General features: G+C 46.1%; 1 protein-coding gene across 4 annotated transcripts in view; it reads right to left on the reverse strand.

Moving 5' to 3' along the window:
- The window catches only part of RNF216 (ring finger protein 216), a 161867-nt gene that overhangs the window by 30601 nt on the left and 118185 nt on the right, over positions 1-13081 (reverse strand). For all 4 annotated transcript variants that reach the window (XR_007519747.1, XR_007519748.1, XM_049904808.1 and 1 more), the window contains exon 14: positions 5412-5509. Coding sequence is in view for 2 of the 4 variants with exons in the window: in XM_049904808.1 (XP_049760765.1) it covers positions 5412-5509 (98 nt within the window). In the remaining 2 variants the exon portion in view is untranslated. The remainder of the gene's footprint in view (positions 1-5411; positions 5510-13081) is intronic.

Consider the following 13081-nt stretch of genomic DNA (forward strand, 5'->3'; position numbering starts at 1 on the left):
TAACTAGAGAGAGGTTTCCCTACATGTTTGGAGCCAAACAAACAAATGGATACAAAAAAAAATGTTCTCCTGGTCTTTGCAGATTGGACTGACTGTGATTTGGGACACTCCTTAAATCTTAGCCAGGCTGTTTACAACTCTTTCTTAGCCTTCACTTCCTGCTTGAACAGCATCTAAAGATCAACAGGAGATTAAAGCTTAAGGTCTTCTCAAGTCCTTTCTGAGCATGCTTCTAGCCCTGGGCATGAAATGCATTTTAGATCCCCTGGTCTACACAGGAGCTTTTCAAAGCTCCCATTCCCTCATGCACCTCTGTCCCGAGCCTCTTCCTTTTCAATATGTCTATTGCTCGCCCCACTGGTTATCCCTTGCCTCAGGAAGCTGTGGTTAGTATAAAAAACAAAAAAGGCCGACGAGTGGATTCTGACTCACAGTGACCCTATGAGTTTGTGGTTAGTGTATATATGTGTGTGTATATATATATATATATATATATACATACACACATACACATATATACCTTTAAATTCTTTTGACAAAAGCTGCTCAGGGGGCTATTCGGACCCTGAGAAAATCCGATGGTGGGGGGGAAGGGTAGCAGGTGTGAAACAAAAGTAAACCTACAAGCTGATTCCTCAGGTCAGCAACCAAACCAAAAAACACATTGCCACTGAATCCATTCCAACTCATAGCAACCCTATAGGACAGAGTAGAACTGCCCCACAGGGTTTCCAAGGCTGTAATCTTTACAGAAGCAGACCACCATGTCTTTCTCTCACAAAGTGGCCGGTGGGTTCAAACTGCTGACCTTTTGAGGTCGTCAACAGAGAGGTCAAAACAATCACGATTCCTGTTGCTGTTGTTGTATGTGCCGTTGAGTTGGTTCTGACTCATAGCGACCCTATGCACAACAGAACGAGACACTGTCTGGTCCTGCGCCATCCTCACAATTGTTGTTATGCTTGAGCTCATTGTTGCAGCCACTGTGACAATCCACCTCGTTGAAGGTCTCCCTCTTTTCCGCTGACCCTGTACTCTGCCAAGCATGACGCCCTTCTCCAGGGACTGATCCCTCCTGACAACATGTCCAAAGTATGTAAGACACAGTCTCGCCATCCTTGCTTCTAAGGAGCATTCTGGTTGTACTTCTTCCAAGACAGATTTGTTCATTCTTCTGGCAGTCCATGGTATATTCAATATTCTTCACCAATACCACAATTCAAAGGCGTCAACTCTTCTTCGGTCTTCCTTATTGATTGTCCAGCTTTCACATGCATATGATGCGACTGAAAATACCATGGATTGGGTCAGGCACGCCTTAGTCTTCAAGATAACATCTTTGCACTTCAACACTTTAAAGAGGTCCTTTGCAGCAGATTTACTCAATGCAATGTGTCTTTTGATTTCTTGACTGCTGCTTCCGTGTATGTTGACTGTGGATCTAAGCAAAATGAAATCCTTGACAACTTCAATCTTTTCTCCGTTTATCATGATGTTGCTCATTGGTCCAGTTGTGAGGATTTTTGTTTTCTTTATGTTGAGGTGAAATCCATACTGAAGGCTGTGGTCTTTGATCTTCATCAGCAAGTGCTTCAAGTCCTTTTCACTTTCAGCAAGCAAGGTTGTGTCATCTGCATAATGCAGGTTGTTAATGAGTCTTCCTCCAATCCTGATGCCCCGTTCTTCTTCATATAGTCCAGCTTCTCGGATTATTTGCTCAGCATACAGATTGAATAGGTATGGTGAAAGAATACAATCCTGACGCACACCTTTCCTGACTTTAAACCAATCAGTATCCCCTTGTTCTGTCCGAACAGTGGCCTCTTGATCTATGTAAAGGTTCCTCGTGAGCAAAATTAAGTGTTCTGGAATTCCCATTCTTTGCAATGTTATCCATAAATTTGTTATGATCCACACAGCTGAATGCCTTTTGATAGTCAATAAAACACTGGTAAACATCCTTCTGGTACTCTCTGCTTTCAGCCACGATCCATCTGACATCAGCAGTGATATCCCTGGTTCCACGTCCTCTTCTGAAACCAGCCTGAATTTCTAGCAGTTCCCTGCTGATATGCTGCTGCAGCCGTTTTTGAATGATCTTCAGCAAAATTTTGCTCGGATGTGACATTAATGATATTGTTCTATAATTTCCACAGTCCATATTCCCCCTTTTGACACCAGCAAGCTGCACCAGAAATGTGGGCTGCTGTCCCCATTGCTGCCACTATGCTGGGGAGTGGGGGGTGGTAGGTGATTAAGTAAAAACACCACAAAACTCTTACCAAAATTTAGCAGCTTCTCCATTAAAGGAGTGCTGATGGTGTAGTGGTTAAAGCACTTGAATGCCAACCAAAAGGTTGGCAATTCCCCACCGTACGCTCCAGGGGGGAAAGATGTGGCAGTCTGCTTCCATCAAGATTTACAGCCTTGGAAACCCTATGGGGCAGTTCTACTCTGTCCTACAGGGTTGCTATGTATGGGAATCAATGCAACAGCTGTGGGTTTGGTTTTTTGGTTTTCTTCATTAAGCACTCCCCCGGTGGTTTTAAGTTTATTAGACTCCAAAGATCAGGAAAAGTTGATTCTGACAGTTTTTGCCAGGTTAATAGTTGCTTTACCAGAGAGATGGGCTGCTGACTTCCCTACTTTGCCATTTCCAGTGACATCACTCTTTTGAGTGTCTAGTTTTTGAGAAGACTCAAAGTTTGTTGAACAAGGTTACTGACTTGACACGGCCACAGCAGAAGCCTTCATTTTCCTTCACTCCACATCTTACCCTCCTGATTCTCTGTGTTCATTTGTGTAGTTCTGTCACCCAAACTAGAAACCTGAGTCATCCTTGACTTCCTTCCATTCTCACCTCCCATATCCAATCAGCCACCAAAGTCCTGCTATTTTACTTCTTAAATTATTTCTTAAGTCCATCCCCTCTTCTCCATCCACAAGATCATAGCTATAAATTTAGGGCCTTATAATAGAGTGACTTGGACTTAACCCCGGACTTGCTTTCCTTAAAGCTATTTACCATAGAGCCATCAAACAATGTAACTTTGGCCATGCCATTAAATTGCTTAAAAGCATTCAGTAGAGGGACCAGACACTAGGGACCTCTTGGTGTGATGTAATAGGAAATGCACAGCATCACCTATTCTTGCCAAAAATGTTGATCGTGAATCTAATGAAGCTTTTAGACCTGAATTCTAACTTACAGGAAATACAAGGACAGAGAAACAAGTTAAACGACACCTTGAGGAAGGAGCCAAATCCAGAAGTAAGATACACTACAGGTCAACTGTCTTTGGTCTGTTCACAATTAATGGGCCTTGTCTGGATCCTGACCCGAACAAATTGTAGTGCACAATGAAAGCTATTTTGAGACAAGTGGGGAAATTTGATTGTGAACTGAGTATGAGATGTTATCACACACAAAATGTCAATTTTGTTAATAGTTCTATGTAAGAAGAAAACATGCATATGGAAGTATTTAGGGATGAAATGACATGCTGCCAGGGATTACATTTGCTTTAAAATACAATAGCAATTTCAAAGCAAGTAAGAAAAATGTGATAGATGAAGCAAATATGGCAAAATATTAATAACTGTTGGGGATTCATTACACTATTATTTCCATTTTTGTGGATACTTGGCAATCTTCCTAAGTAAGATAATCAAACAAAGAAGCTGTAATGGCTTTTCGCTACTGACAGGTCAAAGTCTAAGTTTCTTAATATGCCATTCAAGGTGCCAAGATTTAGCCTCTGGTATCTCTTATGCTGCATTTTATGATTCGGCAACAACAAACTGCTTATAATTCCCCGTGTGTACCCTGCTGTTTCTTGTTTTTGACACTTTGGAACTGGTAGGATTACTTGGTTCGCAGATCCATGGAGTGAGGGCTAGATGGTAGAGAGAAGCACATGGAAGCCCCTGGAGCGCTTCCTCTCTATAAAAAATAATGCCAGCTTCCTGTGGGACTCAATTTTGACACTGGCACTTCCATCAAAGATGCAGAGGTGCTGATTCCCACACACCTCCTTTGCTTCCCTGTTCAGCCTAAACAGGAGAATGGGTCTTGGAGAAGAACAGTGCATTACCATAAGCCTAATCAGGTGCTGAGGCCAATTGCAGCTGCTGTTCCAGATGTCATTTTTTACCAGAGCAGATAAACATAGCCCCTGGCAACTGGTATGCAGCTACTGATCCAGAAAATGCTTTTATTCTCTGCCCAATAAGCAGAGAATACCACAAGCCATTTACAAAGACCTTGATAATCTGTCATCCAGCAGGACAACATACTGGTCTGCTATTCAAATGACATGTCGATAGAGCCTGGTGAATAGGAAGCTGCAGTTACTCTAGGATGTATCCTATGTAAGGTACACTCATGCCAGAAGGTGGGAGATAAATCCCTTGAAAACACAGGGACTTGTATTTGCTATGAAGTTCTGGGGCTCGGGGGTGTGTGTCAGCATATCCTTGGCAAAGTCAAGCACACATTGCTGCATGCTGTATTCCCTGCCGCTAAGAAGCAGCCCAACACTTGGTAGGCCTTTTTGGATTTTGGGAACTACAGTCTACATTTTGTGTCTACCTTGGAGCTAGGTGTGGCCACATGACTAAGTCTAGACCAATGGGTATGAGCAGAAGCAGTGGCTTTAACTTCTGTGTTACTTACAGCTTAAAGGCAAACTGCCTGCCCTGGTAACTTGTCTCTTTCTTTCTCCACTCCTAGGGGCTGGACCCAGTCACAATCATACAGATGAGGACTATACCTCGGGGAACGGGGGAATGGTGAAGCAGTGAGAAGGAACCTATGCTCCTGAATGACCTTGTGGGACGGATGTGCCTATCAACCCGACAAGGCTGGGTGGTCTATTTTATGACAGAGAAATAGGCTTCTGTAGTATTGAAGCCACTGTATTTTTGGGTTTCCCTTCTACAGAAGCTTTGCCTTTAACTTAAACAGCAATAAGTTACCATCTGTAAAGCGCTCAGCCACATAGGGAGGGCTAGATAAGCAATGATTCTTATTATGCGATCGCATGCTTTTTCATTCTGGAGGCTGGTAATTCTACTTAGTATCTGAGGCCACCAGTATCCTAATCTAATTAAAATGTGTTACTTGCTTATTTATCTAGACAATAAGGAGAAGAGGGACCAACATTTACTGAATTCCTATGTGCCAGGCATTTTATACAAGTTATATCTGACTTTCAGCATAGCTCCATGAGGCTGCAGAGATAAGGAAACAGGGCTCCAGGATTAGGTCACTTCCCTAAGACCATCCTAGACTGGGGTGACTTCAGAGCTTGCTGGCCCCACAATACACAACTGCTTCCTGTGCCAAAAAGACAGGGCTGACTTGGAAGTTGAGAAGTGTTTGGTAAGCCCCTCTGAATAATGTTACTCACATAGATGTTCGGTACTTGATGTCGTCTTTCTCAGCCAGCTCTTCACAGGTGAGACCATTGTGCTCTTTCCAGAGTCCCTGACACTTCCTACAGGTTTCCTGGGGATAAAGAACAGACAGACAGACAGATCCTGATGAGTGGACGCTACGCAAGTTTATGTTCAACAAAAGAGAAGGCGAAATGAGCCTTACTTGGCCTGGGTTCGTTCAGACGCTCTCTTTCCCTCTCAAGCAGGGGGTTTTTCTAAAGAAATCGCCAAATAGAAGAGGTGAAAATCATTACAGGAAACCGTGGGGAAAATTTTCTCTGCTCAGATGAAAAGGAAGAGTCATACCCATCTCCCAATTTGTACAAAGCTTTCTATAATGCCAGGGCCACCCGAAAAAGCCACATTAAGACAGATTTAAAGTAACCTTGGGTTTTTAAAAATAAAATACTATGAGCTGCTTGAGGGCAGGGTCTGGATCTTATTAATTTCTGCAAGCCCTACACCCAGGATCGGGCCTAGCACAGAGTAGGCACTTTTGTTGACCTGAACTGCAGAAGGGTCTACGCTGGGATCAAGGGGCCCTAAGGGAGAAATTCCTCAGTCATCATTACTCACACACATGGAGGATATCCTCCATAGCTTAGTTTTGTTTTTAAACATGGATTAAAAAATCACCACCTTTATTGTAGGATTCTTCATAATTTATAAAACATCTTCATATGTGCCAAAAACTATCCCACGTCACCAACAAGAGTTTACTTAAGAGTACCTATAATATGCTAGGGATTAGGGCAACATGGTGAGCAAAACAGCCTTGGTTCGTGCCCTCATGGAGCTCACAGTCTAGTGAAGGAAAGAAAAGTGAACCTGATGACCACAGACAGAAATGGAAAATCACAACCCTAGTAAGAGCAATGATGTAAGAAAGGGTGTCATGGGCTTTAACTGGGGGTCTGATCCAGTCTGGAGAGATAGTGAAGACTTAGGAGCTGAAAGACGAGTCAATGAGAGCTAGGTGAGGGTGTCCAAGAGAGGACAGGTTCTAGACCAAAGGATGGTGAGTGAAATCTCTGGTTCCCATGACTGCACAGTCTACACAGGGCCTTGTGGGGTGTCACCATCAGTATGACCTTTGTTCGAAGACTGATAGGTTTTAATTATGGAAGTGACAGGATCACACTTGTGATTTTAAAAGCTCATTCTGTGTGGAAAACAGGCCGGTGGGAAGAAAGGGTGGGAGTGTAGAAGGCAGAAGACCGTTAAAAGTCCTCCAGGAGAGAGACACTGGGGCTTGGGTGAGGGAGGTGCGTGGCCAAGTGAAGAAAGTTGACTGATTTGAGAGACATTTAGGAAGTAAAACTGGCAGGCCTGGGGATGGCTCGGCCGTCAGAGTGAACAGGAGGGAAGTGTCAAGGACAAAGACTAGGTTTCTGGTTTGTGTAACCAAAGAGAAGGGTGACACTTGGGGAGATGTGAATAATGGAAAAGGAGGACAGGTGCTCAGATGGTGATTTGATTTGGCAGTGCTGACACAGAGGCGGGACACTCAGAGGAGATGCCAGGCAGGGAGTTGGGTAAAAATGTTTGACACTTAGAAGGGGGTCAGGCTAGAGAGTCAGGACCAGGAGAGGTACCACAGTGTATCTTCACATCACTTCTTGATATTTCTCCTACAGCTGTATTCTCACACTTCAGATGATATATATACAAGGTAACAGTGTTTAATAGGAAAAGATTAAAAATGACATCTGTCCATCCATACAGTGAAATATTCTAGTCATTTAAAAGAATAAGGCAGTGCTTCAGAGACTGTTCTCGAACTTTCCCTAATATATACTGCTAAGAGGACTCTTAATAAGGCACAGAATAGTAGGGATAACATGTGACCATTTCTATGGCAATGCGTGTAAGCATATAACCATGTATAAAACATACCTGTAAAGACACCCAAGAATTGGTAATACTGTTTGACCCCGGGTGGCCAAAAGGCAGGCATCAGAGACTTTTCATTGCATGTTCTCTGAATTTTATACTCTGCAAATATGCTACCTAATCCAAAAACCAATAAAATTTAAAAAGAATGAAAAACAAAACAGGCGCTCAGGGAGACGAAAAATTAAACAACCATTTGGTGGGATGCTGTAAAAAGGTTTTGATCAATGGGTAGGGTAGAGACAAGCTCAGCTGAGCTTCTATATTTAAATAACGTCACTTCCAAGGGATGTTCTTTGGTCCATGACCCACACCCCATCAGTAAACAGAGACTAAGTCAGAAGTGTACTTAATTCTCACCCACCCAAATGTACAGCAGCATAAAACCAGTGTCTAAAAGATCTTGTGCTCAACTATTCTGGGAAAGTGGAGGATAAACAACAGTTGGAAAGTAGATGAGCTGGTATCTGAATCCTAACCTGCACAACAATACCTTACCCAACCCCAGAAGAGCAGCTGAAAACAAAAAGTGGCATTTATCTAGTGCTTTGCAGCATTTCTGGCAAGTCATAGTTATTAATTTATGGAACTTTCTTCACAAGGGAAGAAACCCATTTTCTAGGTGAGGCACAGGACCACGAGGGGTCACTATGAAGCCACTGCTCACTTTCAGCATCACAGTGGCTCCAGTGTAGGTCAAGATGTGGGTTTTCAGCCAGGGTTCTCCTCACGGAAGGGCCCAGGGGCCCCAGAGAATAAAACCAAAATGCCTTCAGAAGAGACAATGTAGCTAGACACTGAGACCCGCAATTAAAATGAGGTGAGCAAATCCAGGCCAGGCAAATTTTACACGGGGAGCCCCCTCTTGGAGACATACCCTCTCTTTTAAACATAGCGTGTCTGGTTAAACTGCAATGCTCTCCTCAAACACAGCTAGGCTCTGTCCTAAACCCAACACAGGCTTAGATGATGTGAGGCAGAAGAAACGCTCTTCAATGCTGATTTAAAACAAAGATAATCATTCCTCAAAGCAGGGTTATAAGAAAGTCCACAGGACCAGACTGGGAGGCAGAGTACACGTTGACAAGCAGCTTCAAACTGGAAAGGACGCTCACAGCCTGGGCTGCTACCACTTGCATGCACTTCCAGTACCAGGAAACAGCTGAATTCACCATCATCAAAAATGCAACAATGAAGGCAGCACCTTCCTTCTCAACCAGGAAGCAGCTTCCACACTGTTAATGTACTAGGGAGTGGCTGCCAGTCGGCGTTCTTTGTGACATCGTGGGAGACTTCTGGTGAAGTTTTGTGATGGCCCTTAGACCTCAAAACACTAAGGTCTTCGCTTCGTAACAAAAGGAGACACTCACCTCTTCAGTCTCCCTTTACCCATTTTCAGCTGCCAGCATGGTCTTTTACTGGCAAAGCAGAAGACTAAACTCAGTTTCTTCCTATAAAGTTTCCTCAAAAACTGAAGGTAATATCCTAGGTGGTCACAAGTCTAGGCAAGCAGGATTTCCTTTCAGGCCTAGAAAGGTACAGTAATCTGCTGGCAAGGCTAACAACCCAGAGGAGACGGAGCCAGGAGGCCTGAGTCACCTGAACCTGCCCACTTTGAAGCCGCTTAGCCCCTGGGCACCCTGGGTATTACTGACTTGACTTCCAGCCCCGTCTCAGAAGTGGAACACAGCAGAAATATGCTCACTTATTCCTGAGCGGTTCCTCCACAGAAACTTCTAAATTCACTCTTCAGGGGTGAGGTGCTAGCATAGATCAGGGGCCTGAGGCTGTCAAATCTAAACTCCAAGACTCCAGCTCTACCTGGACAACTTGGGACTCAAAAATGGCTAGGCCGTAAACCCCCACAACTCTTGAAGTGAAAGCTGAGGATCAGGTGCCCGACTGCTCACCAAGGTGCCCACCTCGTCGTGGGCGTCAGGCTACATGTCTTCCTCTTGTGAAGTGTTGCCATCGCTCCCCAGCCCCAGGCCCGAGTGACGTAAGGACAGCAGCCAGAAAGTCCAGAAAGACACTGACTCTAAGAAGGGGAAACAAATACTGAGACAGATGCTGGAATCTTTGAGAATAAACGGACACGAGGGTCGGGTAGGATCAGGGGGCTTTCCTTCCATTCTCTCTGAGAACGGCTATTTTCTCTTGGGCAAGGAGACACAACACCTATCAGCTGAATAAGGCTTGGTCCTGGCCCTCAAAAAGCTCCATCTACTGAGGGAGCCAGGTATATGAGCACACAGAGTTAAGTGTAATAGTCAGTGTACACACACGTACATGGGGCAAAGAGAGACAGCAAAGAGGGGGAAGGGGAAGTCAGACAAGGACGAGGAGGTGACACCTTCACTGGATTGAACAGAATCAGCATCCTGAATGATGAAGACACCCACGTCATCAACCAAGAACTTCTCCCACCTGGAGCTACCGGACTGTGCACTGCCTTTCTCACCTACGAGAGTCACTGTATCTAAAACTTAGAACCAGACCCTCATATCAACAATATTTCCACAACTAAACATATTCAATATATTAATACTTCAGTGAGCACAAAAGGTCTTTATATTGTTAACTACCATTATTTTAAACGCGTCCACAGGGTGGGGCCCTGCTGTACAGAACTTTCCGGACATGAGAAGCACAGGGGAGGTCTGCCCAGGCCTGCGCTTTAGGAGGCTTCAGTGGAAGACAAGAGGCTGAGACGAAGGCAGACGACAGTCGGCAAGGGAATGGAATCACCTATGGAAGAGAGGGGCATCCAAGCAGTGGGTAGGAACAGACTGCGAGAGGGTGAGGGAGGCCTGGAGTGGTTTCTAGGGTTCTGACTTGGGCTCCTGGCGTGGCTGGTGGAAACACTAACTCAAGAGTGATGCAGGAGGAGGGCAGGAGGCGGCAGGGAGAATGGGATTGTGTTAATTTTAGCCTAGTTGTTCTGTTGACTCACTCGCCCATTTGCTCTCCCGCTATTGCGGAGTTTCTGTCATCTGCCAAGCACTGTAATAGATGCTGGGGATGCAGCAATAAACAAATTCGACGCAGCTCCTATCTCCTTGGAGCTCATGTTCAGTGCTGAACACAGATATTAAAAAAAAAAAACAGAAATACACAGTTACAACCATAAAGGAGCATTTCAGAGGAAAAGCAGAGGGTGCTGGGAGTGTCTAACGACAGACTGAAAGTAGACAGGGGACTAGGAAAGGCCTACGAGGATGTGGCCGTGAGGCTGGGACTTGAACGGTGATCAGGAGTGGGCATGCCTGGGGGAAAGGGTGTTACAGCCTGTGCGAGGGCTTTCGAGGGCCCGGAGGCCGCCGGAAAAGCTCAGGGGAAGCGGGTGTAGCTGGAGGGGGGTGGGGGGAATGGGACAAGAGGAGGTCAAGGGTAGACTGAGGCTGTCTGTAGGAGTTTGGATTTTATCCTCAGTGCCATGAAACCAGTGAAAGGTTTGGAAGGGGTGGGCACATGGGAAGTGTGATGATTAGATTCACATTAAAAAAAAATCCTTCTGGCTTCTGCCAGAGTAGGGACGGCTGGCAGGGAGCAGGACCTTGCAGGAACCCCCTCTCTCAACTAGGCCAAGTAAGTATTTTCTAGGGAGCAAACCCTAGAAGCCTGGGTTTGATTCTTGGCCAGACTTCCTCAATAGCTCTCCACAAGACAGGCCTCGACTTGATTCCCTGACCAATTTGGGCCCAACACTAAGCCTAGCAGGAGAGAGGGCGCCCTGTGACGGATAAAGGCAACCGGCCTATCTTTTCTTAAGAACAGAGGACTATGTGTTCCTTTATGGCTTAAGAAAGGGACTTTGCTATTATTAAAGTAGGTGGTTCTGGCTCTTTAAACAGCTTTCCTGTTGTAGTGTTCCTATGTAGCAGGTGGAACACCGTCCGTCCACCACAAGGGTCTCAGCAGCACACCTTTCCACGTGTCCCCGGAGCACTGGCTCTAGGGCCCTCTGTAGGCTGTCTTTTTGAGATCCAAAGATGAGCCGCCAGGTGCTGAAGATGGGTCTATTTTCTCTGATTGGAGTGCTTTATATACATGCCTTATTCCATCTCGACCATAAGTCTGCAAGAGGGTGTTGAATTATTCTTTTTTTTAAACAGACGAGAAACTGGAGGCTGAGAGAGGCACAATAACTTCGTCAAGGTCGCAGAGCTGTGAACATAAATCTGTCGGATTCCAAACCCCACTGCTCTTTCCATTTTATTCTCACTGCATGTCAGCGTGGTGCCTGCTGGCAAGAACAGACCATTGTCTGCCGGAAAAGGCAAGGGCGTGAGGCGATGAGACGAGCCCTTAGGTTACAATGGCCACCTTGTCTGAGGAAGCCCAGATGAACGGCTCAGCAGGGCTGGCACAGCCAGGCGTCCAGGCGTCAGGGCCCCGGCCCCCAGCTGCAGCTGTGCTGGATGCTGAGTCCACGTGCTTCCTGGAGAGCTGGGAACGCCCGTTGAGAGGCAGGCTGGAGCAGGATACAACCTGAGGACTCCGTTCCTAGGGGAGCTGAGAGGAACCTGCTAATCAGAGTCATGTCAGATTGCAGATCCTCGAGGAAGGCGCTGTTCCTGCCACCTTCAGCCAGTTGTGTTGGCTGGAGTAACAAAGGGAAGTATATTTTTAGATTTCCATTACCCAAATAAACAAAGACAGGCTCAGTGGAGCTTTCCACACCAGAACCAAGCCATCAATGACTTATCCACTCCTTCAACTTAATTAATCCACTCCCTGGCCCTTAATCATAAATATCTGCCACTCAGTTCCTCGGAAGTGGCCAGGAGTATAAGCTATTATGATTTGCTAATTATGCTGCTTGAGAGCACCATCATCCCCCAAACTGCTGTGGGTCAAAGTTTTGTTCAGAGAGATTCTGGAAATGGAGCCACTTAAATGCCTGCACTGAGAGGAATCAGCATTCTTGCTTGACCTCCCTCCCCCCCTTCAATAGGTTACGTCCTAAGAGCCAACCATCCGACCAGGCTCTGCCCTCAGTAGGGGGATTGAAGAACAAAATTAAGTTCCTGTCCTTTCAGTGGGGACACTTCACCTGGGCGGGAGTGTACAGACCACAGATAGGTGAATGTACATTCTGTGAGGGGGTGAAGGGCACTGGAAGGAAAGCAGGGCAAGGTGAGGTGACAGGCAGTGTGGACAGGGAGCGGTTGCTATTACATCGGAGAAGCTGCTGGCACTGGCCTCATGGTGTCCTGAGCCCGGCGCCCGGGGCGGGCTAGTCGGCCTCCTGTTGCTGGGTCCACTCTCTGTCTGGACAGTCCTTTCTCTTCCGGCAAACACTTCCTCCTCAGTTCAAGGCTCATTTCCAATACCAGTGGCTCTGTGAGGCCCTTCCCGTGCCCTGGACTCCAGAAGCGGCTGGCTCACACTTCTGGGACAGCACCCTTCCTAGAGTCTTGCAATGATCTGACTGCACCACACTAATCCGGAAGCCAAGCTCTTCTTTCGGCAAAGAATGCCCTGGTGATCATTCCGGATGGGACAGAGCATCCAAAGACATTTCCTGAGAGCCTGTTTGGCTGGTTCGTGGGTGCACTGTGGAACCAGTAGGCAGAATCTTGAACCTCAAGGGGCTTCTACTCAGCCACACTGGGGTCTCAATTATCTGACCAGACCAGGGGCTAAATGGAGGAAAAACTACAGAGGCAGAAGCTGGCAGGACAAAGCACATTCTTCTCCCCCCAAGGCCCCAGCCCACTCCTGGGGCTTTTGCATTTTACGGGAG

This window comes from Elephas maximus, chromosome 12 (genome assembly GCF_024166365.1).
Source record: "Elephas maximus indicus isolate mEleMax1 chromosome 12, mEleMax1 primary haplotype, whole genome shotgun sequence".
Lineage (NCBI taxonomy): Eukaryota > Metazoa > Chordata > Mammalia > Proboscidea > Elephantidae > Elephas > Elephas maximus.